This window comes from Cyclopterus lumpus, chromosome 15 (genome assembly GCF_009769545.1).
Source record: "Cyclopterus lumpus isolate fCycLum1 chromosome 15, fCycLum1.pri, whole genome shotgun sequence".
Taxonomy (NCBI): domain Eukaryota; kingdom Metazoa; phylum Chordata; class Actinopteri; order Perciformes; family Cyclopteridae; genus Cyclopterus; species Cyclopterus lumpus.
This window is the reverse complement of record NC_046980.1, coordinates 14286745-14314077: the sequence shown is the minus strand read 5'-3', so window position 1 is coordinate 14314077 and position 27333 is coordinate 14286745. Positions and strand designations below refer to the sequence as shown.

The 27333-nt window shown below is 40.1% G+C and overlaps 3 protein-coding genes across 3 annotated transcripts; 1 reads left to right on the top strand and 2 right to left on the bottom strand.

Annotated features, from left to right (window-relative positions):
• Positions 1-204: 204 nt before the first annotated feature.
• cdhr1a (cadherin-related family member 1a) lies at positions 205-13192 on the top strand. Its single transcript, XM_034552502.1, has 17 exons — positions 205-229; positions 2906-3001; positions 3450-3595; positions 3728-3778; positions 3881-3970; positions 4087-4173; positions 4847-4963; positions 5420-5563; positions 6298-6376; positions 6462-6562; positions 6678-6881; positions 7628-7780; positions 7886-8050; positions 8922-8989; positions 10762-10990; positions 11072-11329; positions 12644-13192. The coding sequence occupies exons 1-17, from the start codon at positions 205-207 to the stop codon at positions 13190-13192; spliced, it is 2562 nt and encodes an 853-aa protein (XP_034408393.1).
• Positions 13193-18277: 5085 nt separating this feature from the next.
• On the bottom strand, positions 18278-23129 carry lrit2 (leucine-rich repeat, immunoglobulin-like and transmembrane domains 2). Its single transcript, XM_034552501.1, has 4 exons — positions 22938-23129; positions 21535-21596; positions 20524-21314; positions 18278-19098 (listed from the first exon to the last, which is right to left on the bottom strand). Exons 1-4 carry the CDS (start codon positions 23127-23129, stop codon positions 18278-18280), a joined length of 1866 nt encoding a protein of 621 aa, XP_034408392.1.
• Positions 23130-23133: 4 nt separating this feature from the next.
• On the bottom strand, positions 23134-26862 carry lrit1a (leucine-rich repeat, immunoglobulin-like and transmembrane domains 1a). Its single transcript, XM_034552477.1, has 4 exons — positions 26741-26862; positions 25609-26069; positions 24467-24772; positions 23134-24200 (listed from the first exon to the last, which is right to left on the bottom strand). The coding sequence occupies exons 1-4, from the start codon at positions 26860-26862 to the stop codon at positions 23134-23136; spliced, it is 1956 nt and encodes a 651-aa protein (XP_034408368.1).
• Between the last annotated feature and the right edge of the window lie 471 nt (positions 26863-27333).

The following is a 27333-nucleotide window of genomic DNA, read 5'->3' as shown; positions in this document are numbered from 1 at the left end:
CTTTTACTCCCAGTGACTATGTGCCAACAATTTTCTGAAAGCACAATTTGTGCAGTTCATACACTGTAGATTCTACCAGCACCACTCAGATTATAAAGTAGATTTATTTTCCGTATGAGAATGGACTGTAAAAGCTTTATTCATGTGTGTAAATCCTCTTGCACGAACAATTGTTCTGTTGACTTATTTTTGTTTTCAATGGGAATGGCATCTGTATCTGCAGACCTAGGTTTGTTTCACCTTGATTGCAGATCATAGCACACAACATTTTCAAACATTGCAAATAGTAAGACATATATTTTTTGATTTATTGATAGGACAGTGTGTTGGATTTGGCAACATCTCGCAATAAGTTTGCAGGATAACCACGGGGGCCGAAAACAAATGACCCTTTCCAGAGCCAGTTTTAAGTTTGTCCTTTCTGGGCTACGGAAGAAACATGGAGGCCGGCTCCGTGAAGAGGAATGGCATCGTATGTAGATATAAATGGCTTATTCTAGGGTAACAAATACACTATTATTGCAGGTGATATACACAAAAGAAAACATTTATTCTTCCAATAAATCGACATCAATGCTTCTCACTGTTCCTTTTTTATGTTTAAATAGAATATAACTTGGTCAATTGAGGCACTTTGAGTTGCACTAACCCACTTTTTGTCTGAATTAATGAAAAAGAGAATTTGCATATTTACAAGAGTTTACTTCTGGGTGGCTTTAGGTTACAAAACAAGATGATCAAACAAGAACAAGCCAGCTTCAGTGCCCAAAATACTATTCAAAAAGTTAATCATTGGCTTTTTAAAAATAAAAGAGGCTCAACACACATGGACATAGTAAACATTGAAATAAAGAGAGAAATAAACACAATAAAAAAGATACAAAGTATTGTTATTTTAGTTTTGTTTGCATGTAAAATAAAAAAACATAACTTCTGATATGGTTAAAATCATTTTTCAGTTTTTCTAAATACACATTCACTTCATGTTTTCTGTCTGACAGGACAGGAATTAGACCAAAACTACAATCCTATCAGATCGCTCATTGTTTTCAACTACATCATCTTCTGTTTTGTGAGATTTCTTTTACCTAATGCAACAGATGCAAGATGGTGTATACAGTTGTGGTAAAACACCGGCCATTATAACGGTACAGATTCTTGGTCCATGATGGTGGTGGTCTCAGCATTTTATGTAAAATAGGTCAAAGACGGATCACAGAAGTTACTTTTAATACAGAAAACTATTTCATAAAAGAGTCACACACTTTCTCTGAGGTACAAATGACACAAGCAACATCTTATCATTTTATTTTTATATATATATATATATATATATATATATATATATATATATATATATATATATATATATATATATATATTGTAATTTTAGCCAATTATCAAAGTTTATATCCTGTATCAGACTGTAGAATAGTATTGAATTTTACATTTTTATGGCCATAATAATTTGAAAGTTTAGCTTTCTTACCTCCAGACAAAATCTCTTCCATGATATAAATCTATTTATTTATTTTATTACATTTTTTTATTAAATATTTATTTATTATTTGTAGTAAATAAAAGCTGTTGAAAAATATACCTGTCCTTCATCTGCAAAGTGTTGTTATATCCTAGTTTTGACAGTCTTCTCCTGTGTTTTGGTGGTTAAAGAAGCCCAGTTGAACTCAGGAGTAGATCTTGCTGTGTCATTGGATTAGCTCGTGAGCCTTCAGCCTTCTCCAGTCGCACACCAACACCTTGACAGCTGCTTCTTATGTACAGGACTCTCGACGGAGCCGTCTTTATGGTGCGGTTTCATGATTTCATTCTTTAGGATGAAGAATGTAAAGATATTACATTTGCCACTGCTTTTTGTGTTTGTGCACCCCTGCTTTGGTGAGTTTCACTTCTTAATGTTCCGCTTAACATTTCTGTGATTGTAAACGCTGTTCAGATATATTTGACAACCTTTGGGTTGATGATTGTACATTTTTATCAGTTCATGATTGACTTCTATTCTGTTTTCCTTTCATTCATATTCTTTACTAACCTGGTAACCTGCTTTTATTTATGGATATGTTTTTTCACTCTGTATGACCGTCCTACTGATTTATTTGATTTGTTTAGATTTGGTTTCAATATTCAGTTGGTTGTGATATTCTAAATAACAACAGCCTTATTTCTGCCACCAGAGATCACAGGGCTATGTATAGAAAAGGTATTTTAGGAGGTTGACGTAACTCACCTGTAATCCCAGTCAAACTGACTGAGCTTGGTTTATGTCCCTAGTTTTTTAAGCAAGACTATATGTAACTGTGATGGTTACCGGACAAAAGGACAACAAAAAACTTTATCTAGCATTCATTTGCTAACATTAGCAAACATTAGCCACCACAAGTGTCTGGTCATACTGTTTGTGTGGGAGTGTTTTGAAGCTTAGGAGTTCAATTTGTAAGAGGACAATTGTGTTATTTTCTTTCTAGTCTCACTTTAAAGTGAATTACATTTTACTTTTTAGCTTTTACTAGGTTTGGCATAAACATAAAATTGTGTCAGAGCATTTACATGAACTAAAATGGTAGATATTCCCTCTATGCAAAGACATTCTAAAAAGTGAAAATGTGCATAATGCTAAACACCAACAAAGCTTACAAGAAACCATAACAAGATAAAAAGAAGAAGGTAAAAAAGAAACATAGCAACACAACAAAAAAGTAAACAACAAAAACAACAAAACTGCAAAAACTAAGAAAGAAAATCTTAGTCAGCTAATAGTAAACAATGTCTGTAGTAAACATAAATAGACAGTACAGCAGCATACAACCCATGCCACAGTAAACACAATATATGTACCCTCTTCAAAACATTCAAGCTTTTTCTGATGTTTTTACTTCACTGTCCTCAGCACATGCAGACTTTGCCCCTTTTTTCTACGACAATGGACCCTACATCTTCAATGGGAACCTGGCACTGTTTAGCCTCTCAGAGGATACGGCTGTTGGTAAGTTCAACCTCTGACATGCAGCACATTTATGTGAACAGCTAACAGCATGGTGGAACAAACAATTATGAAAAGGGCATGTTTTGGCTGTCAATAGTCAGGAGTCCAAGATGTTAAATAGTCTTTGACAGCTGAACAGGCGTTGTATGACATGTACATACTCACACCAACATGCTCATCTACTGCTGTCCCTCGACACCTTCCAGTCAGGGTACTTATTATTACTACACTGCTGGCTATTGTGTCTCAGTCTAGTTTCTTCCACACTACACTTCTTGATTGTTGGTTAAAGGCTGGTTAATTTTACATTTGGAGCCCGTTTTAACAAGTGATCTTCTATTACATACATACTGTATATCTACACCTTTTTTAATGGGATGTTTTTTAATATTTCCGAGCCAGTCAGCACCTGAAGATAATTTGATTACATTATGAAATGTTATTTCAGGTACACATATCTATTGTCTCAATGGCACAGACCCTGAGGGACAGGAGGTGAGGTATGGCCTTTCCTTTGATCCAGGGTCCAAAGAATACTTCAGGGTCGACCCCAAATCTGGAAACATCACATTGGTGGAACAGCTGGATAGAGAGGTACATTTAACAACGTCTCAGAGGACACTACAACAAATGATCAATTTAACTTTGTATGCAAACTTAAACAAAATAACAAATAAATGTCCTAATGTTTGCCTTCATATCGACATGTTTTCAATTTCTGCTCAGAAACAAGATTCTATTGACGTTCTTGTCAGCATCACAGATGGGCGAAGCCAGGTAAGGATTTGGTTCAGTGTGTGATTATGCCGTTTAGTACCATTCCTTATAATATAATAATCAAACTATTATTTCATGTGTTTTGTTCATTCTTCTTGTTAGGTTGTGGAAAGAGTCACAGTATTTGTAATGGATGCAAACGATGAAAAACCTGAATTCCAAAACATGCCGGCAATAATTGATGTCATGGAAGTAAGTTAAGCCAAAAGGGACAGTATATTACTGAACACATATAGAAGTAGATATGTATAGCTTCAGTGGTTTTTCAACCTTTTATGGTGTGACTTAAATCATTTTCTGTGTTTTAGACAACTGAGTCTGGCAGCAGCATCTACAATGTAGAGGCAGTGGACAAAGACACAGGCTCAGGAGGCTCAATCACCTACTTCCTCCAGGTATCACTTGGCCCACTCTCACACCTCACACACAACTCACTCTTCTGCAATAAGTAAATACAGAAACTAAATGATGAATAAGCACATACACAACATTTGGAATGCTCCCTATATAAAAAGCTAGCTGAAAATGCTAATCTGTTTGTCACGGAAATAATCTTTAGATGTACTGATAACGAGGTTAACATCAGTTGGATTATTCCAGTGCTCATGTGTGCATGTGCCTGAACATGCTGGAGTCGTTATGAGGTTGGGGATTAAATCACAATTACATTTGTGTCAGGTATTGAAGGCTTAGAGGGCTGCTTCGGCCGGGGTGGCAGAGAATGTTAGTTTGCACTTTGAGCTATTAGGACGAAAGAACAGCTGGCCTGGAGTGGCAGTGACGACCGAGCCACTGCACATCTGGACACAGCAGCGTTCACCTGCCTGCCATGTCCTTGAGCATATGGGCACAGAGAGATGGACTCAATGCATGATGCGGCCTAATTCAAGTGGCTATTGAGTGTTTTTATGCAACCGTCTGATCACTTTTCATGATATCTCACGTGAGTGGTTGTAAATGTGGTTTAGGGGGTTTCAAGCGACAGGCTTTTACTCATGTGACCTAAAAAGTGTGCGTTTGTGTGTGAGTGCTTTTAAAATCCTGCTTTTGTCCTGTCCTCTGTTACAGAATCCTCAGTCCACTTTGTTTGCCGTAGATAGACATAGTGGTGTCCTACGTATCAAATCTGGAGAAATGTTGGACTATGAAAAAACAAAGACCCACTTTGTCACTGTCATTGTGAAGGTAATAGGTGCAAAAGCAAGTATCCTGTGGAGTTTTTGCCTGCTATTTTATACTGTGCCAAGACATGGCTAGCATGCATCAATGTAAACAATGCAGGTTTCAAAAATCCTTTAAAAGTCAGCTTTGCAAATGTTTTACGAGGAAGGAAATATATTCAACACATTTGGTTGGCCTCAAGGATACACTAAGTTCTTTTGGGTAAGAAACACTGACTGTAAACAAACCTGTTTATTCATAAGAAAACTTCACAGAGCTCCTTTAAGTACTTTCTCAAAATAGATGGAACTCTGTATATGATATATACGTTGCCCTCATTATAAAATTATAAACTTTACAAAACAAAAAACATAACTATTGAGAAATATAACTTGAACAAATACTCTTCTGTATACTCCTGACTGGACAGAGCGTCTTTCTTTAAAGGTAGATTTAAACTGCTCATTTTTTTTGTTGCAGGATGGTGGTGGTAATTTGAATGGCAAGGAGCAGTTTATGTCATCCTCTGCGACCCTGACGATCAATGTTATCGATGCACAGGACACTCCGCCATCTTTTATCGGGACACCCTATTTTGGCTACGTTTATGAAATCTCAGTGCCAGTGAGTTTGAAAACAACAACTTTTTTTTTTAAACTTTTTTTTACTCTATCTCATAACTAAAAACATTTCAGTTAGTTTACCAAGTCTTTAAAAAACAAGTCAACTCTGCCACATTTCTTTAATATTGCAAAAAATGTACATATTAAATGAACATTACATTGAACACAGCATAGCAAGACACAGGAACCCAAATGGTGAATGCAATTTATTTCTATGTTCACATTATGAATGAAAAAGCACCACATGACAGACAGCATTATCTCATATCACACAGCTTTAATTGCTGACATTTCTCAGTAATGCCCCAGCTGCTTTCTTCATAGCTTTTCTCCCAGCAGATGAAAACCACATTATCTCAGTCCCAAAATGTCACTGCAGTCATATGAGAGAGATTGCACGATCTGACTTTCTATCCAAAGGGAATAATTAGGATCATGACATTTTGATGTACATCTGAAGAAAAGCTAAATGTCCTGCTTTGTTAGATGTTTTGGAAAATCTTAACCAGTATATCATAATTTCTTTGACAATGTTATGCAACCAAATACTGAGTTACATCATGGTAAGAGTGACACAAAAGAGTTATTTAATGGCAATGAAAATAAGGTCTTTAATATTAAGCTTTATAGCAGGTAATTCTTGCATCCTGGTTATCTTGAACTTCTACCACTATTTATTAATCTCATTTCACTATTGATTTAAAAGCAAAACCTTTCTGATGGTCTTTTCTTCAGGGATCTGAAATATTCACTGTTCTTGCCAAAGATGGCGATGTGGGAAACCCAAATCCAGTCCGTTATTCCTTTGAGGATGGTAAGCATTTTATTCAAAGAACATAAAATTGATTTTGAAATTAATCGACAGCGCTCATAGGTCTGTTTGTTGTGTGTCTCTCCAGGTGACGATGGTGTGTTTAGCATCAATAAAACAAGCGGTTGTATCACACTGCTGACTCTCCCCATATATCTGAAGAGAGAAATCTTTAACATTAAAGTCAAGGTAAGTTGCAGTTCACAAAGTACAACTGGTGAAACTACTAGATTACTGTAAATATCCCACAGGCTCAGTGATACATGTGGGCTGACCTGCGTGACCTTTTACCCCTGGTGTCCAGGCATCAGAAGTAAGTCCTGAAGGCAGACTCATGGACTCTGGGGTGACCACAGCAGTGATCCGTGTGGTGGACCTGAACAATAATCCCCCTACTTTCTACGGAGAGAACGGCCCTCAGAACATGTTTGAGTTGACCATGTATGAGCATCCACCGGAGGGAGAGATACTGCGGGGGCTGAAAATCACTGTCAACGACTCCGATCAGGTGAGGGAACCATTGTCTTCCATTTCTTTTCATACACTGACTGATTAGTATGAAAATGACAAAACGGTTGCTATTAGTTATCAACTTTTACCCCTGATACAGTGAAAGCTGCCTCAGTTAAACCAGGAGAGAGGAACAGGGATTGCTATAATGGTTATGTTAAAGTGATTATGTAATAACACTCATGTCCAACCAAATTACATTGTTATCTAATAAGAGACTGATTTAATCAACATTCATTGTGCCTTTCCGTCCATAAAAATTACTGTAAGCCTGCCATTATCACGGACAATCCTTTTAAAATTGCACAAATTTGAAAGTAAGCCAACACAAATTAAAAGGTGCTCTCTAGCAGTGCCATTTGTCCGCTTATGCAAGTCTCTTTGGGTTTCCAGCTCCTTGTATGAGTCTCATCCAAATGGCTGATGTTCATCAAATGTGTTCTCTGATAATATTGTTACAACATCAGAGCGAGCTCTCTTTGTCCAGCGATGTTATGTTTCACCAGGAATACTACTGCTGCCACTGATATCCTATTGATCTCTCATACATCCTTTGATAAATACAAAGCTTTTATACTGATTGAATGGACTGTATACTACATGGATTATACTGTATGTCGGCAATAGCTATGCGACAAATGCAGATTACTATATATATATATATCCAAGCATGTAAAATATATCTGTCATTTTCACTAATGAGACATTTTGTCTAATGTGACGGTGTGTGTTGTTCTCTTGCAGGGCGCCAATGCTAAATTTAATCTTCGACTGTTAGGACCGGGAAGGATGCTGCGAGTGGTGCCTCAGACTGTACTCAATGAGGCCCAGGTCACAATCTTAGTAGAAGACTCTGCTGCCATGGACTATGAGAAACACCATTTTCTTACGTACAAGGTTAACATGCACACATCCCCCAAGAAATAACAGTGTTATATCACCGGCATCTGCTGTGTATTGCTCCTTTTCCATGTATTTATCTCTGATCTGTCTCCTCTTTAGCTACTTGCAGTTGAGATCGATACGCCCGAGAGATTCAGTGCCACAGCAGACATCGTCATTCATCTCCTGGACACAAACGACAACGCTCCCAAATTCTCCTCAGATTACTACATCGCCAGAATTCCAGAAAATTCACCTGGTGGCTCCAATGTGGTGTCAGTCACGGTGAGCGAGTCTTCATCCTGTCTAAAAATACATGCCAACACCAATGTACGTCACTCTGAGCTAAAGATGAATGCTGAATTTAACAAAATGCCCTAGAGGGCCATTAATTCCCTAAATGTCGACTTTTTGAGCGGTGAGGGTTGGGATAATATGTGAAAACATAGATAAAAGCTAGGCGAGGTAAGCTGCCAGATGGCTATCACTTTCATTTTGTTGTGTAACACCAAATTCCCAGATTTTTCCCCTCCTAATGCTCAGCAGCACATGCAGCTGCAGCACAGAAATGTGTGCAGAAATAAACACTTTTAGAAACATGTTTCAGCGTCATTTAGTTTTTTTAAAAAGTGTTTGCTCTCATCCATCGCCCTTGCTGAGGCTCAAAGCAACAGGGGGGCTTGATGATAAATCCTCCCCTTGCACGAATGCCACAGAGGCTCATTTCCTTGATCCCAGGCAATTTCAATCAGATGAAAGAACAGCCAACAAGTGACCTTGGACATATTGAGACAGCGAACAGGCATCCCTGCAGCGACAGCCAGACAGACAGATGCCCATGATGATGTCCAAAAAGAGTCTTTTTATAGCTGACCTCTGTAATATCATCTTCCAATCCAGAATAGATTCATTCAGTGTATTGAGTCCATGGTGGCAGAGAGTTCTCTTTTCTGCTTTGGTAAAGAGCTACTAATAAATCTAGCATCAGTATTATGAGGTTTATCAGCAGTATGACGTAGATATGCCTTAGCTCACTGAGCCACATATTGCCCTCAAACTGCTAAAGAGGAACTGCAGATTACCCTGACTGCTATTAAACTGACATAAGTGCCCCAATCAAACTCATAACACTCTAATGTTTTCTGTTCATGCACAGGCAGAAGACCCAGACTCAGGACCTTGGGGTGATGTGAAGTACTCCATCTACGGATCAGGCGCTGACCTGTAAGTATAAGAATATTATTTTAACTAAAATAAAAAAATGTCACCACTCTGCACCCCCTTCAAATTGATCTCATCCTCTTAATACTATCAGCCTGCACAAGTAAAATACATATATTACATGTACAAGCAAACCATGTTTTCAAAGTTCCGGACTACCTTTTTGTTGCTTCCGCTGAGACCATTTATTGGCCCATTATGTCATGTGTAAGCGTCCCACATGCTTATACAACATTATTAGCAGTTGATACCCTCAGTATTTGTCAACAATAGAAAAACAGGAAATTAGTTGAAATATATAACAGATGTGGCCTTTTAATTATAGACCACTGTACTTATGAATACCCCCTACCGTGAAATTCATCTGCCTCAAAGAGTACTGTTCAGAAATATCACAGCATTTGTTTTTTAATATTAGGACTTGGTTTAGTTTGGTCCTATGCGCTGTAGTTTCTTGGAGGATTTGCTGGTATTGTCTCTCATCTCGATTTGTATTAGATTTCCTGTTAGAAGTCTAGTTCTGGGGAAAAGGTCAGTGGACATTGCTCTTTATTAAGAAAACACACAATATACCCTCAGCTTCCCTTTCCTTTCACATCACTACAGATAATCCTAAAGATCACCTGCATAGTGTAGACAGTAAGTTTGAACTTGCATGCCTTAGTAACAAAAAAACCTGGATTTGTAAACAGTAAAGCAAAACCAACATTACCCTGTAACATGCAGCAGCAACATAAACAGACAGGTGTATGTCAGTAGAGACTGGTTTAATCCCTCATGGCTGTCCCTAATACACCCTTGCTGTGTACAATGAAATTAAGGTAGTAGTAGAGTATTTTTGGACCTTTCAGTAGAGATTTTGAGCTCTGTAGCCATGAATTAGAGGATATATGTGATGTCACATGGTATTCAGGAGAAGGATTTCCGAAATAAGCAGCGGAGAGAGATTTGGAGCACTTTGTTTATTTTAGTGCATGCTTGTTCGGTCAAAACCAGTTTTAAACTGTGTCACTTCAAATCACTCCAAAACTGCCTCTTTAAAATGTGTTCTGAAGCAATAAATGGCAAAAATGATTGTTAACCTACTGCATCTGCAAAGTTATACATTTTATATTTCTAACGTCTCTTTTATATTACTATATCTTGTAGTACACAGGAGCATGCAGTCTGGCTCTCTGCCCTCTCGGCCTCTGTCTTTGTTAATCCTCTAATGGGATTGGAGGAGAAAATAGACTGTTCTTTATTTCCAATTGTGACAAAGTCACTGGAGGATAACGAAACAAGTCAGTCGGTGAAACAATCTTCCACTAAACGTTAACAGTTATATCTTTCATGACTAAAGTTAGTTGACAGTGGTATCATCATTAACTATTGTTTTTAAAGTTTTAAGTGCAGCATATCTGGTTTGAAAAGAAAAGTAACTTTCCAAAACATTATGCTGTCCAGCAGTGATGTAATCTATTTTCTTTGTAATTTACATTCCTAATAGTCTCACTTAAAGGTGTGACCCAGCATTTTTAGGTTAGGGCTCACAATATTCTTACAAATGGTAAATTAAAGCTCCATAGTAGTAAATACTTTGTGCTGCTTAACAATGGTGCTCCTAAACAAAAGGCTCACATCATAAAATAGACTTTACACATTCTCGGTAATACTACTCTTAGAAGAAAATATAGGTTTCCATGCCAATGTTCAGGACTGTGTGGAAAAACTTTGATCTCAATTGCATGCATAATAAATCTGAATGATATAGAACAATCTTATCTCATTTACAGGTTCCTGATCCAGCCTATATCTGGGATCATCTACACCCAGCCGTGGGCGAGCCTGGACGCGGAGGTGAGGTCCAAGTATAACTTCTATGTAAAGGCAGAGGACACAGAGGGGAAGTACAGCCTGGCGGAGGTCTTTGTGACTGTGTTGGACCTGAATGACCACCCACCTGCGTTCAATGACAACTTCCTGGAGAAGACTATGGTGATTGGAGCACCAGTGAAAATAGAGGTATTTGCTCTTTCCTGATGTACTATGTCAGATGAAGTCAAACCATTGTCTTTTTGCTGACATGCATCTACATCTACACAGGCTGTAGATGATGATGCAGAAGTCCCAAACAATGTCATTGAGTACGCCATCATGAAAGCTGAGCCAGACAACAACATCTTTGACATTGACGCTGACACAGGGGAGATCATGCTCAAGTCCTACATCAAGTCCATGGCCATTATTCAGAACATCACCAAGCAGAGAGACTGCACCTGGTCACTGGTGGTGCAGGCTCGGGACCGCGGCCAGCCTTCCTTCAGCACCACTGCGGTCATCAAGATCGACATCACTGAAGCTGTAAGTTTCCATAAAGTAGATGATTAGGAATACGTCAGTCAAACTGATATGAGGGGTCATATCTTTATGCAAAGTTGCAACCATTAGTTCATCAGCAATTCATCAGCAATTCATTGTGTTTGGAACAATAATGTCATCTTAAGATGCTCTAATGTCATTCTGGTTGTAGAATTCTTTTTAATTTAATTTCATTATAAAGCTATTTTTAAAATGTACCAAATAAGTTAGCGATGTATGATTGAAGTATAGCTCTAACACAAACACAAATGTAATTTGTTCTGCTGAGTGTGTAGTGTGACTGCTCTTTTCCCTCTATACTCCCAGTGAGGGATTCTCTTTCAATGGTTTGTAATGAAATTGCAAATGATCAAGTCTTGAAACATCTGATCAGTTTGTATGTGCAGCTTTTCTGCCGAATGATCCATTTCCTCACAGCTAAAGTAAAACATTTGTAGTCCCAAAAAAAAATCTGAAACTCACACAAATGCAATTGTCATGTTTTCAGATCAAATCCCGATTTGTCTCTTACTTCTTGGGCCTAAGGAGACGTCCGGGGGCTGTGTTTGGGATTTGTTTGACCGTTGTCGCCTTCGCCATTTCATTGACAATCTTCATTTCAACTCTTATGTACTGGAACTCTGTGAAAAAGTCCCGTGTACAAGCTCAGGGCAAGATCAGAAAGATTATAAGGAGGCCTGTGTCGTAAATGAAGCTTGCCTCGAGGTCATCGACACAGCAGTACTGTAGCTTTTAGTCCGCGGTTCCAAGAATTTATAGTAATTCATGTTCAAAGGATTTCATAATAGAACAATGCTGTGTCTGTAAAAGAGTACAGGGGCACAATTTTGTCATTGTCTCATTTTGGGGAATTTAGTACTCACATTATGACACCACAACGACCACTAACATAACTAAATGTGTTGTTGTTAGTTTTTATTTCACATTAATTCATACTTAATTCTCAGATGTTGGATGGTCTCAGCTATGGGTTTCCCAGTCAACCTCTCTGATCTTGTCTTGACTAAATATAAAACAGTAGAAAAATTAAATAAACTATAATTATTATTATTTGTAGTATCTTTAATTTGCAAGACATTCACCAGGAATGAGCCACATATTTTTGTAAATAAAAATGATGGCAGTACATTTGCAGTAATTGAATTTTTTATTTTGCACCTCACATGACATTTTTAGCCAAATGATGAATACATGCAGTACTACAGTACATACACAGGACAATATTGAGAAGTGAATCTGTGTGTGACAGACATTGACTTCAGTCCCATACTGAATTCTCCCTGTGCTCTTTTACAGACCCAACTCAGTGGGGGGCCTTTGGGATCATTTTTGATGCACAATAGAAACAGCCCTTTGCAAATCCTAGGCATGCTTGCTGGTGTCATTAGTCTCATGGTCATAGTCACAGTCATCATCTCCACTGCAACATTCATGCGCAACAAAAAGTCCAACCGGGTCCAGCCTAACCGCCGCGTGAGAAGGAGGCCACCGAATCAGCTCTGGAACTTCAGAAACCCCTTGAAGGTACCGGAAGCTCCCGGAGAGAAATTCAGAGTAGACGAGGAAGAGCCAGAGCCAGAGGTCATCGTGGAGAATGTCAACTATAACAACAATGTAACCGATGTTGTGAGACAATGGCCTCCGCCGCCTTGCGCCCCATCTCTTCCCCCTCCACTACCAAAGTACATGCCAGGGGAGAGGCAGTGGGCGGTACCAACCGTCTCAGCAACAGTGGCACCCAAACCTAGAAAGAAGCCAAATATGAACAGACAGGACACTGTGAACTTAGCGTTGGTCTCAGAGCTCAAGATGAGACTGGAGCAGAAGAGGATGCTGAAACATTGATTGTGCTTGACAAAACATTCTTACCATGAGGTTCATTTAGTAGCTGTCCTGGAGCTTTCAGGGTCTTTTTCATCAGATCCAGTCCCTGCAGGGTGTCATGCAAATGAAGACGTTCAAACTTTACATGTTGTCCCAGAACTTGAAGGTCTCTGATCAAAAGCTCTAGAACAGATGCTAAATAGACCTGAAGATTATTTTGTCGACTGATGTTTTCAAGGTCAAAAATGAACTGTGAAACTCAATCGTGTGTGTGTGTGTGTGTGTGTGTGTGTGTGTGCGTGTGCATGCATGCATGTGTGTTTTCATAAAGATTAAATAGACTGAAACAGCTTAATTCCTTCTATATCAACAATGTAATTTCCATATGGTTGAAAAAATATCCCATCATAACAGATTCATCACCATTCATTGTTTGTTTCATTCTGTAATAGATAAATCACCCTTTGAACCATTTGTTGACACACTAGTGGCTTAAAGATTCTCACCCCCAGATCCCTTGTCGGGAGTGAAGTCATTCAGATTTCAACAAGCAAGACTGTTTATTTGGGATCCAACCAAGCTCCTTACAAGAGATTTCATGACTCTTGAACTGACTAAAGGGATCAGCCCAGGGACGGGAACCGAAGTGATCACGTTAGGAAGACCTTTAATCCTTCTGCGCAGGTGCAAAGCACTGCTTAGACCGCTGTTTTACAGCAGTCACGATATGTCTATTTTCTGACTTAAAGGACTGTGTTTCATTTGTTTACTCATGTCTTCATGGTGGTTTATTTGTTTCAATTGGTGTCTTTTTTTGTCCAAAAACTTTTGCTGTCAAAATACTTGATTACTACCAATAAAAAGAAAAACTTAATTTGTAATTTAGACTGTGGTGAATTAAGTCTTTAGATCATTGTACTCAATTTACTTTGGTAAATCAAAATTAGAAGTCCTGCGCCCGGTGCTATTTTATTTCCTTGTACATTACATATATACTGATGCAATTACTGAAGCAGTCCTTTAATGTTTATTAACAATACATCATCTTTTTTTAAATGATAAACAAGCTTTGTACATAAAATATGAATCGGCCACAGTAATGTATTACAGTGAACTAAATCCTTTGAAACAAAGTTCCTCAAAATTGTAGTACAGTATTTGACTTACTTATGTCTCATATGTACTTAGATATACTTTCCACAGCTGAATTTCAACTTTAGATGAATATGCAGCTGGATTATTGATTGTAGATAAATAATGCCTTTTGAAACATATTTTAGACTTTGACTCACGCAGTTGATTGTGCAAATATTGATGCAGTCGGTGGGACAGTGAGGCCTGGTCACTACCAGCTCCAAGTGTCCAGGATTAAAACATGATCATTAGTCTGGAGGCTTGGAGGCTCTGAAGCACACAGAGAGACAGCTTTGTTGCATTTAGCTTACTTCACCAACACCTCCTTAATGAGCCTGCAAATACACTCTACTGCCGCCTTCTGGAAAACAAGGAGAAGCTGCCAACACAGCCCAGGATGAGCGATGAAGATGGTGTGAGAAAACTGTTCCCAAATTCACAAAAATGAGAATGATTCAAACTGAAGCTGTTATGGCCTTGAGGGAGGTTTTGCTGAATCCTATTGTTCCTGTTTGTGCAGCATGTGTTACATCTAAAAAGTAAGTAGAGAAGCTTATCCAAACACTGGGTGATAGTCATGTAAAACAGCATGAATATGCATGAGTGTTAGAATAAGATGTATGAAAGAAGGCCTGATACAAGAATATTACATTTACTGCTGTTTTTAATAAAAACCTCCCCAGATGTTGTGAAAATATGTAATATATTATCCTGATACAAGTGCTTATACTCCTCCTTAGCTCCAATATCAATGTGAGCACTACCAATTATGAAGTTACACTGAACCACTCACTGGGTATTTGTGTAGACATCATGGGCAAACATGCACACTATTTCAAAGTTACATAAAACATGAAATGTGCAGATTACCCTCTCTAATCCAAGGACCAAGTTGTTCATCTTTGAACAATATTGCATCGTTGGCAAAAAAACAAAAGTCCATCTGCCCTGATTTAGTTTGGACTGACAAGATGTGTGTGACTGGCTTTGAACTGCCTCTGCTGGCACATGTCATTCAGTTATAATGCTGAAGATCCGACCCTGGGGACTTTTTGTTTTCGACAAAGTGAAAACTGCCTCCGAAACACAGAGACACATTTGGTAAATGCTGATGTTTTTTTCCGATTAGAACAGTTTGAAAGGTTATTGTGGAACCAAACCCACATTTTAGGTAAACATTGTTGCACACATAAACAGAAAAAGTTTTCAGTTTTGCAAGCTGTTAATGCTCTCAAATGAAATGAGGGAATATGAGAAGCAGCCCAAATGATCATGCATTATGCCATGTAAGAGGCAGCCAGGATTACTGGGCTATTTGATAGAGGATTACAGAGTTTAGAGTTGCAAAGAGCATTGATGCTTTAGAATGGAAGGAAACTATGAACAGGGTTCAAAGACTGTAAATAAAACGATTGCTTTTCTGGATATGGAAACTAAGAAAGACAACATATGTACGGCATTAAAGTAACTCCTGATGTTTGAACATTGCTAATCAAGATAATCGGCAGCTTTTATGTGGCATAGAGATACAATAATGTGCTGCATTATGCAACATGGGGTCAGAGAAAAATAAGATAAGACAAATTAAGATGTATTTCATCTGTGTGTTCGTTGCTAAAATAACTGATATTTAGTGTCTACCGAATCCACAGTCTTGTGTCATACACAGCACATAGGGATTACAACAAAAAGCAGCATGAATCTCCCACTCGCCAATCATATAAACAAGCCTGTACAAGCAAGAAAGCAGATGTGACTGTGCTCCAGAAAGTGAGAGCTGCCAATATCAGCCAGTCGTTTAAAACCCTGCAGTCGGGAGCAGCGGGCTTGCATCACAGGAAAACAGCACATGGAGATGGAGGAGGGGGTCGTGTGATCTGATCATAAAGTGATATTTGAGAGGATGCCAGTGTTTGAGTATTAATGTCAAAAGAACAATGCCATTGGCCGAGGCATATCTGACATGCCATCTGTCTCGGTCGGTCGGCACGGATCATGCGTGACGCATGGCTGCTGTTGTGTTCGCAGAAGTGGGAGACTAGGAACTGTGACGTATATATGTACAGTGACGCAGAGAGGATTTAATATATGAAACTTTACAGTTACAGTCTGTACACATACTACTTCATCAAACTACTTCAGTCGTAACTAACTGTGCAGATCAGATTCAGTCCTTTGCCTGTGAAACGGAAACTTCCTAGCGTGGACAATTTTCAGTCCTGGCAAGTTTATTGAGGAATTTAATTCAAATACATTATGAGTACGATTTTGCACTGTGACCTAGTGTTAATTAAACAGACATACAGTTATGGGATTTGAGGAATGTTAAAGCCTTTAAAGGACAGGTTCACAATTGTTCAAGTCTGTCTTAAATCATCACTTCCTGTTAGATTGGTAAGGGCCTGCAACAGGATGCAGGTGTACCGTTACCCAGAGTTCAGCTGGTGTCCAAGCTACCGCTAATGAGCTGGTATTACAGTTAGAAATATATATGTTTATTATTGTGATATTCTATTGCGATGTCTGTCTATGCAGACACACATGTTGGATTAGAATCTTTCACACATAGCTTCTGGAAAATTACTGGGATCACTTTTCAGGCCCCGCTTGGGATTCTTTGCTCTCTTTTCACACAAACCATTGCATTTTACATTGCAAATTTATTTTATTTTATTTTATTTTGTTTATGAAGTGTGACAGCAGCAAGAAGGAAGGACATGCAGTATCTCTCCCTCACACATTGCAAGTGAAGTAACCTTTTATCTGAGGGACTTGTTAGCCTGCATGAATAACATTTATATAAGTCCATCTTCAGGAATGTTGTAGTTTCATGACGCCAATAACATCCACGTCTTATCACAATTCTAGCCTACCTTTAGTGCAATCAGATTCTCCTTTACAGTCCTTATGAATTCTCCTTTACATCATACCTTGACCTAACATTAGAGGTAAAAAAAAGAAAAGAAAAAGTGGTATGGAAAAGTTGTTCAAACCTTTCGACTGACTGACGCAGATCACATTTGGTTGCATCCTGTTGTAGAGCTCGTCCCTGGTTCCGTGATTTTATAGTTAAATTATATTCCTGATTGTGTAGTTAAATTACAAAATAGCGTCAAAAATACTTGTACTTTGATTTGATTCGTAGCTGTAAACTTGAGATTCACAGTGGAGTTCTGTGTGGTTACAGGTTGTGTAACTGAAACCCGTTCTTTGGACTGCAAACCTTTATTATCTGCAAACCTTTTTGTAACTGACATTTTTCATTACTGAAAACATGTGTGCATATCCTTGTGCACTCACAGATTGGAAATTATTTGTGCAAACCTTTTTCATTTGCTCACAAAATGTCATGCACTTCTTTTTAATTTAAAAATGTAGTGCATTTATTCAGATATTCTTTACACATTCAAACAGTTGAATTAATTTGTTCAGACTGGTCATTTATAATGATTTTACACCTTCAAATATGCTGATACACTGCTCCAATACTGTTCACCCATTTTGATTCCATACATAAATACATAAAACCATATTAAAGTTCTAACACAGAATTACATAAAGATAAAGTATGCACCTACTACTGAAACACTTTAAAAAGATGTAATCATAAGCACTTAATATGAATCAATCACAGGTTTTATAGTAAGCAGCAATTTAAACACATGATAACAAGACCAACATTTCATATTTCAGACTCCAAACGGGTGCAAATTACACTCTTGACATAACGGTGATCATTCACATCTTTGCAACAAACTCCGCAGCCTAAAAAAAGGGAGAGATGAGATTAAAACCAAGGCAGACAATATGATCATTCTTCTGAATATTACATTTATAAGTATTAGTGTCAGTGGCATACAGCAGATCTATTGTTTCTATTCTATTTGTCAAAAATAACTGATACAGAGTGAGACGTTGGTCTGTTACACGGTCAGTTTCATGTTTTCCCTGGTTGGCTTGACAAATAGTCATTTAATACAGTTCAGCTGCGAGTCTGCTTTGGTCAGCTTTGCCTTTAGGCTGTCTGTCATCTGACCTTCTCCTCACCTTCCTGTCTTCACTGGAGTCTTTATTAACCAGGCCCTCGTCGCTGGCCGCCTGCAGGCTGTCAAAGGTGCCTTGCCTCTCATGCTCCATCCCGGATGAGCTTCTCTCTCTCCGCCGGTTCTTCCAGGACTCCATGATACCCTCCAGGCAGACAAACTTAGTGTCGGTGGTGCAGGCATACATACCCAGAGGGACCGCCAGCACCATGGCTAAAACTATAACCACTATATGTATCAGCTTCTCCCTCTGTTCCATCTCTGTAATGTCACTTCCTGTTACAAACACGATGCACTGGCCATTACGTGGTGCCTGGTTCTTAAGGCTTACACAGATTTCATATTTGGTAGCAGGCATCAGATCAGAGACGGAGTAAGAGTGAATCCCAGGGCCAATGAAGATCATTTCTTTCTTATTATTGCCTGCGAGGCCAAAGTGGATGGTGAACCAGGTTTCTGCAGGGTGGTCCAAAGCGGCGTACCACTCAATGGTAATACCGCGGACCGTCTGTTTGGCAATGTGGATGTCAATGTAGACGTTTTCATCACTGGCAGCAGGTGGAGGCGGGTTTTCAGAGAGGACTAATGACTGGGAGCCGTCAGGAGAGTGGACGTCCAGGAGGATGCTGACAGACGAGTTTCCAATGAAGTTGACGGCAGTACAGGTGTAGACACCACGGTCAGCAGCATGCAGAGAGGGGATCACCAGGAGGGATCTGATGGTGTCTTCATCCACTCTTTCCTGAGACTCTTTTTTATTTTAAATGACATGCAAGATTAGACATTAGAAAATCTTTTTTTTTATTATCTTAAAAACATTGTCAGCATATCAAGTTGAACTCTAATTATTTCAACAAATTCATGTAACTTTTATAATTTGAGGTGGAAAAAGAAGCCAACTTGTGCAAATCCTCACAATTGAGAAGTTGAAAATAAGTTGACATTTTGGGGCATTTTTTATTTATGATGAGTTGATTGTCAACATAGTGGGTAATTATTTAAGACCTAAGATATATGTTTGTGGGGGATTATCTTAACATTGTTACGTTACTTTTGGGACTAATAATTACATGATCAATGCAAGTAGCAAAAAAAAAAAGTTCTCACTGGTGCAGTTGATTTAAGACTTTTTGTATAATATTATAATTTGTATAATATTAACTAATTATCTAACAGGAGAAGGTGGGGTCCAAAAGAGTGGGTAAAGAGTGAATCGTTGTAACTAATGGCTTTAATAATGGATAAATGTATTCGATAAAGTGAAGATCAAAATAAAGACCAATTTATCAACTAATAAGTCCAGAATTAATGATGCTATTTAATTGATTGGAAAGTCCACTCCCATGGACCATTTGACCTGTGACTTGGAAAACAGCTGAACAAAAGGCCTTTATTAAGTGGTTAATATTTAAAGTGCACAATTAATGGTCATTGATTAATGATTTAATAACATTGCAATTTAAAATGACTTGCCTCGGCAGGCAAGAGTTACTCTTTACTTGACTCTGAGCAAGGGGGATATTTCCCACCCTGGCAACCAAAATGTTGTTCTTATTCATTGCTTTTAACTGAATTCTAATAAGCATTAATTGATCATGTAATAACCAGTATAAAGCAAGGCGCTACAACATATAAGCCCTTTATAAAGAATACCTTGTTAAAAAAAGTGTAATGTTGCTTGACCCATTATTTTGAGGACTATTTTATTTGGTTCTTAAATGTGTGTGCTTTTATTTTAGTTTGCAGCTACTCAAGCCCAAACGATGGCTGTCAGCAACAGATAGTGATAGTTGGTGATAGTTCTAGCAAGGACACCAGTGGCAGCAGCAGCCTGCTTATATGTTTATGATAAACTGTTTACTCGCAGTTGTGATCTGCAGGGCGTACTGCACTCTAAATATTAAGTCTTATGATGCAGATTTTTACTTAATTAAATAGTATAGCCCAACACGGCTATAGTGCACTATAATCTCCAACACTCTTAATCAACACTGATGGTGTGCAGATTGAGAGAATCAGTGGTGATTATCGCGGTGGGCCAATATCCAGATTTAGATCTCCTCATTTTAAAGAGGGGTTATAAGGTCTGCGATTATAATGTGTTTAAGTATCTAATTTACCACAAGATATCACTCTGGGTGTGTGGATGACATATCGTGGGCATCACACTCTTACCATGAAATCCTCTGATTATCTTCAGACCATATGTCCACCACACTGCGGGGTCTGGCCGGGCCTTGGCGGAGCAGCGCAGGGTGAGGTTTGCGCCCTGAGGCAGATTGATGTTGGAGGACGGGGTGGTGATGATGGGCTTCACGCACACCTGCAGCTCTACTTCATGGAAGAACTTGCCCGCCTTAAAGTCCGGCCCTGAGCAGGTCAAGTAGGAGTTCATCAGTATAATAGGGGGGCTCAGGGACCTGATGAACTCCACGAAGCCCTTCAGGCGGCAGTCGCAGACCCACGTGTTGTCGTGGAGCGCGAGGACGACGTTTGTCTGAAAAGCGGTCCCGTCCCGCTCCTCCGTGTTCTGCAGTTTTTGATAGAGAGGCCAATTTTGGAAAACCTCCTTCGATATGACCGTAAGCCGATTGAAGGATAAGTCTAAGTAAGTCAGATCTGGCAAAAATTTTAACGCATGCTCTGGCAGCACATCCAGCTGGTTGTGCTTCAGGTCCAGGATCTTCAGGGCCGGTGTGTCTTCGAACGCAGTCCATGGTACTGAACGAAGCTTGTTCCCTTGCAGCCGGAGCTCGGTTAGGTTTCCCAAACCCTCCAGACCCTTTGAGTTGATCACTGTGATATCGTTGAAGTTTAACCACAGGTTTTCTAAGGCGGGCGTCTGTGAGAATGCCCCTCTGGGTATTTCAGTGAAGTGAGATTTTTCTATCCGTATTTTGGTCATATCATCTGGAAGGTTCTCTGGTATGGCCCCAAACGCACTCTCCTCCATACATACAAGCGACCTACGATTAAACGAAGAGTTTCAGTGAACGTTTGGTTACTGTGTAGCCTGATGCTTAAAAAACACAACAGGGCCACACATTGGAGCTACAGACCTCCATCTAGCCTAAACTAGTCTATAACCTTTTGGACTTTTTTTGAAACAATATAACATATCCACTTTTATGTAACCACATGTCCTTGAATCAATCCCCCTCCCCCTTAGAATGAATCAGGTCTTACCTTCCATGGCGGTCTTCTACGCAGCTGCACCCACGTAAACATTGAGGATATGTTTCAACCACCTGGATGTTAAACCAAGCAATAACTAGCAGGTAACAAATTGTGTCCATAGTCCGTGGAATTTCATGAAATTGAAGGCTACATTCGCACTCAAGACATGTCGAGTGCGGCAGACGAGTGAAGCCTATAAGCCTAATCCCTGACTACCGAGTCCTGAGCAAGTGGCATCTAATTCTTGGGTGAGACATGCATGATCAACACCAGGACGGTGTCAGCTGGTCTAACACACTATATGTTGCTACAAGTCTATCTTTATGAATTGTTTATAACTAATGCAAGCTATTGTTTGTATGCTATTAACAAGAACACGTGTTCAAGTTATAAAAGTTTTAAATCTATTATTAAATACTTGCAAGAACCACTCTCTAATCAGCCACCTATAGAAGTTAATAAGTTGTTAATACATTAACTATGGTCAAGATTGTAAAATAAATGGTCCATTGGATGGTTTTAGTGATGAATTAAAGACTCATAAAGAGAAAAGTGCTGCTGGGAAATTTGGTGGACTTTTTCACAAGCTGACAACTTGGTGTGATGAAACAAGACATAAGAAGACAAAGCACCGCAAACTGGATTTGTATATATAAAAGTTTATTCAACTATTCAAATAATATCATTGGAATAAATAGATCTACATTTAATAGGGTAATTATGGTGGCACAAAACAGGTACATAAATATAGTTCAGTGTGTGTCTCATTGCTGAGAATAGAAATCATTTAAGATTTAATTTAGCATCATTTCATTTTCACCCTATTTACATTGTGTCATACATTAGTCCTTTCTGTACTCCAGCTCCAGCTTTACTCCATACACCAGAGTGTTGAACCATGCCTATGTGTATATCTTCTCTGAGAACATATGACAGATATATACAGAGGCACAGACTTAACTGTATATGTTAGTGTTTATCATACAGTAAAGTATATACAATTCATACACATACATTATTGATATAAACAATACAGTTTCTACCAATGAGTTCCCTTTAAGTCAGATCCGGTTGCAGAGGTTTCTTCGCTGGGCCATGCAAGTGCGATGAAAAATGGTTTTAACATTTGCTATGCTCTTTCAGCTTTCAGACATGTTTTCTCTTACAGGCTTTGTGATCGAAACACGTGTCACTAAAGTGAGTTTTACTCTATCTGTAAGGAACATTAAATATTCTAAAAATGTCTGAAAAGAGTTCATTACAATGTTAAATATTCCTCTAAACTGATATTTCCATTATAGTGCAGCGTGCAAAAGTCCTCTGATAGAAGTTGTATCTCTGTGGTGGTGGAGTTGGTGGCGTGATCCAGCGGGGAGGGATGGGTGGGGGGGAATCCCATGATGTGGCCGTACGGGAGCGCTTGGGAGGGGAACTGACGTCAGGATGTTGCTGAGAGTGAGAGCACGGGCAGTGATGGGGATGCGGATGTGGATGTGGGTGGTGAAGGGGATGTGAATAGGTATTAGCGGTCGGACTTGGACGTGGATGCGGGTGCGGGTGCATGCGAGGAAGATGGTGTGCAGCAGGAGCCGGAGCTGGAGCATGATGTCAGCAGAAGTACTCGTTAGGCTGTCCCTCTATCTTAGCTGTTGCCTCAGAGTCCAAGCTGGAGCGGGCTGACAGCAGCCTGTTGGACTCCTCTGGGTTCAGTCGGTTCAAATACTCCCCCTCGAGCCCTTTGGCCTTTGTGCCAGGCGACAGCGTTTCAAAGGTCACGTATGAATCTTGGATATCCTTGGATTTCTTTCCCCAGTACTTCTGAATGCGTCTCTTCAGAGCCCCACAGCACACGATGACAGTGAGCGGGACCGCAATGATACAGGCCACTGTGATCACAATCACATTAATCAACCTCTGGGTCCCAGTGGCACTGGCTGCTTCATCAGTGGAAAATATGACGCACTGCTCTTTCTTGGGAATCAGCCCCCTCACGCACACACAGGCAATGTACTTGGTCCTGGGCACCAGCCCTTCGATGGTAACACGGTTCTGTCCTGCCCCAACATTGATCTTCCTCATGTCCCTCTCTCCAAACACAGCATACAGCACACTAAATGCTGTTGTGTTCTTGGCCTTAGGGGCTCTCCAGTTCAAATAAATTCTATTGTCTGTGTCCCCCACCACCTTCACTGAGCGGACCACCCTGTCCGGGTCCTGCTGCAGCGAAGAAGTGTTGGCCGCCAGGTTGCTTAGATTAGTCTTCTCCAGATCCAACAGCGCATCTGGGTTGGAGGAGGTGGCAGGCCCTGGGGTAGCTCTGTCAGCTAGGCTGTAACTGGCTCGTCCAGGATCAGGACCAAGACCAGGTGGAAGGCCTGGATCCAGGGCAGGCAGTGATGAAGGGATGGAGGTTGGAACCACATATCTGGCCACCAGTTTCTCCTGGTAGGCAGCTTTACCCACCGGGTTGGGTTTCTTGACTTTGGCTTTCTTGTCGTTGCTGGTTTGGTTCCCCTCTGGTTTTGGTGAGTTAGAGACAATGAGAGAAATGACAGCTTCAGCGCTCCCAGCATAGTTAGTGGCCTTGCAGATGTATTTCCCTGAATCCCGATAGGACACAGCTGGGACACGGAGGATGGACCAGGTGATTCCCTCCTTTGAGGTTTCCTGCTGGACTATGGTGGCAGAGAAAGAAGCATATAGTTACAAAAGGACAATGTGTGAAATAAGATTAAAATTGATGTGCAAGAGACGCCAAGCAGGTGATTACAAAATGGTGCAATGATCATCAGTAGTGTTGCATAACTCATTGCTGTAGCCACAGCTGTCAGTCAGACTTACAACCGCACTAACTCCAGTGGTAGCTTTCTGTTTAATTAACTGCAGCACTATGTGCATACAAAAGTATCTTATCTCAGTTACAACACAGAGAAAGACTCACCTGTTCCATTAAGGAGTCGCCCATCTGCCTTGCGCCATGACAGGTCTGGGATAGGGACTCCAATGGTGCCACAGCGGAGCAGCACGTTGTTCCCAACAGCGCTCCGGACGCGTGCCACAGCTGTGTGGATACGTGGGAGCTGACAGCGCCGCAGCTCGGCGTCACTGAACAGGACCCCTGATACACTTTCCGGTGCTGAACACCTCAGCCTCGTGTCAATGAATGCCACTGAAAAAGTCGGAGACTTCTGGAACTGGACCAGGTCGTAGAGCCGACAGTCACACACCCAGGGGTTGTCATGGAGACCTGATGGTGAGGGCACATGTGAGGTTACAGGAGGAAGACGAGCGCCCAGCTGTGTGCAAAGTGATAGACCATGCAGCCTGCAGATGGCCGGTGTGGATGTTAGGATGTTAATCCTATAAGAGGATTAACATTTAATTCATAAACTACATCATGACCATGACTACAGCGATGATGATGATGATGATGATGATGATGATGATGATGATGATGATGGCGGACTAGTGTTCAAGGTCAGGTCTTGCTGTCATTTCACTCTCCTTTAGAGCTGACCCTGAATAATTGATAATGGGTTAAACACAGAAGATGAGTAAGTGTATTTCAAACACACACACACACACACACACACAGATAGATAGATAGATAGATAGATAGATAGATAGATAGATAGATAGATAGATAGATAGATAGATAGATAGATAGATAGATAGATAGATAGATAGATAGACTTATATCAAATAAGTGTCAGAAGCTGTTAAAAAATATATTCATAAAGACTTACATCCTATATCTGCTTACAATATATAGGCTATATTGCAAACTATTTATGGCTTATGAATGCTACATATTCGTTCACAAGTGTTACTTTGGTCTTTAAATGCTAATTATGTTACATCGTTTTCAAAGCAAATATCGTCTTCAAATATTAATGGGGCAATTTGTATTCTGTACTACCTACCACCCCTTGCCATTCATCAAATGACTGGATGAGGATTTTGACCAGCTGCTGTTCAACAACGCTGCTTCTTGCACAATTAATTAACACACGTTCATTTACGCACAGTGTTGACTGCGCACTTTGGGTAATTTAAACTGAGTCGTAAATGTTAAGGGATTACCAAGTATCATCTTGGAGCTTTCTGGACCTTCCACAGGTTTCACCGCCAGCCAGGTGAACAGCACCTCAGTCGGCAGGGTCAGCAAGCTGTTGCTCGACAGATCCAAGTAGGTGAGGTTTTTGATGTAAATTGTGGCCTCAGCTGGCAGCGAGGGGAGCTGATTGTTGTGCAAATCGAGAAGTCTGAGGCTGGGCATATCCATGAGAGATTCCCAGGGAAAGGCGGTGAGGGCATTCCCGTCCAGACGAAGCTCCTCCAGGTTGAGCAGTCCCCGGAAACTGTCCGGGCTCAAGGTGGACAGTGTGTTGAAAGACATCCACAGGAATTCCAGACTGGAGAGGGAGTTGAAGGCTTCGCTCGGTATCCGCTGGATGGCCGTCTTCTCAATCCGCAGCTTGGACGTGTCGACAGGAAAGCCGACAGGCACAAGAGATATCTCGGGATCATTGCAAATCACGCTCCTAAAAGGGAGACGTCATGGGAGAGTATGTGTTCACCTCCAAATTATCCGACCCAAATTATGCAGGACATTTCAAGTAAATGGAAAATAAGGCAATGGTATTTTTATTTTTTTTAATTAGCAATAAAGTCTGAAATTAAGGTTTTGAAGTCTAGAGGGTACATTACATTACATTACATGTCATTTAGCTGACGCTTTTATCCAAAGCGACTTACAATAAGTGCATTCAACCATGAGTCCAAACTCAGAACAACAAGAATCAAGCAAGTACAATTTCTTCAATAACGTTAAACTACTACTAAACTATCCGTAAGTGCCATTTAAGTGCTACTAAAGTGCTAAACAACAAAGTGCTAATGGGTACACAAGTATGTGGTAAATTCACAAGCATAACAAATGCCGTGACAAATAATTCTGAAGAAATACTAATTTCCCAATCCATCCAAACCATCTAAAGTCATATAAAACAGGAGGTTGAAAGTGCCTTTAAGAGACAATACTGCATTAAATACAATTGGACTGACTTGTGTACACGTGTTCATCTCTATGTAAACATCTGTCCTCATATGACGACTTGACATTACCGTATGAAAAGTTGCAAGTCTGCGCAGAAACCATGAGCACACTATGTGTTTTTATGTGAAGTAATGTTCACTTGGACATATTCCTTACCTGGCCTTTGATCCATCACTCAAGTTGTGGTAAAAACAGCTGCACTGCGACGGGCAGGAGCTCACTGGGGAGAGAAGTTCACCTGTGGCCGCGTAGAGCCCCAGGAGCAGGACGAGGAACATTTTGGCCCACTTTTACGCATACGCAGCTTGGCTACATGCGCACAGTTTGGGCACACTGAAGTCAAACAGACTTGTTTGTTCTCTCATTTACAGGAATATCATCCGCATGGCTTTCTCCCACCGCTTCGCTGTCCCATAGTGATCGGACTGCTATGAGTCCCGAGATAAAAAGGATAGACAAGGATTAGCGAAAGCACTGGCGTTCTTTTCATTTGGATGCGTATTGCATCCCGGAATCCGATAGGCTGCGCAGAGACGTCCCTATTTATTATCAAAGAAAAACACTTCCGAAATGGTCATAATCCACTGTGATGTTTGGATTTTTTCTTTCCCTCAAATGTAGCTTGTTCATATGAGCCCTGCCGTGACTGTTAATCTGTAAATGGACAGCACTATGTTCTACCACAAGGTGGCCCCTTTATTCCAACCTGCACCTCTTACCTTGGGACCTTCGCACTCAAAATATGCTCA

Excerpts from the sequence above, each read along its gene's own strand:
- cdhr1a (XM_034552502.1), top strand. The coding sequence starts at position 205 with ATGGCATCTGTATCTGCAGACCTAG. Across the intron at positions 5,564-6,297 it reads TTTATGAAATCTCAGTGCCA|GGATCTGAAATATTCACTGT; the intron begins GTGAGTTTGAAA and ends TCTTTTCTTCAG. Across the intron at positions 8,990-10,761 it reads TACGGATCAGGCGCTGACCT|GTTCCTGATCCAGCCTATAT; the intron begins GTAAGTATAAGA and ends TCTCATTTACAG.
- lrit2 (XM_034552501.1), bottom strand. The coding sequence starts at position 23,129 with ATGCTCCAGCTCCGGCTCCTGCTGCACACCATCTTCCTCGCATGCACC. Across the intron at positions 21,597-22,937 it reads TTCCCCTCCCAAGCGCTCCC|GTGGTTGAAACATATCCTCA; the intron begins GTACGGCCACAT and ends TTTAACATCCAG. Across the intron at positions 19,099-20,523 it reads GATAATCAGAGGATTTCATG|AGTCTCAGGAAAGAGTGGAT; the intron begins GTAAGAGTGTGA and ends AAAATAAAAAAG.
- lrit1a (XM_034552477.1), bottom strand. The coding sequence starts at position 26,862 with ATGTTCCTCGTCCTGCTCCTGGGGCTCTACGCGGCCACAGGTGAACTT. Across the intron at positions 26,070-26,740 it reads AGTGATGGATCAAAGGCCAG|GAGCGTGATTTGCAATGATC; the intron begins GTAAGGAATATG and ends TCTCCCTTTTAG. Across the intron at positions 24,773-25,608 it reads AAGCTCCAAGATGATACTTG|GTCTCCATGACAACCCCTGG; the intron begins GTAATCCCTTAA and ends CCTCACCATCAG.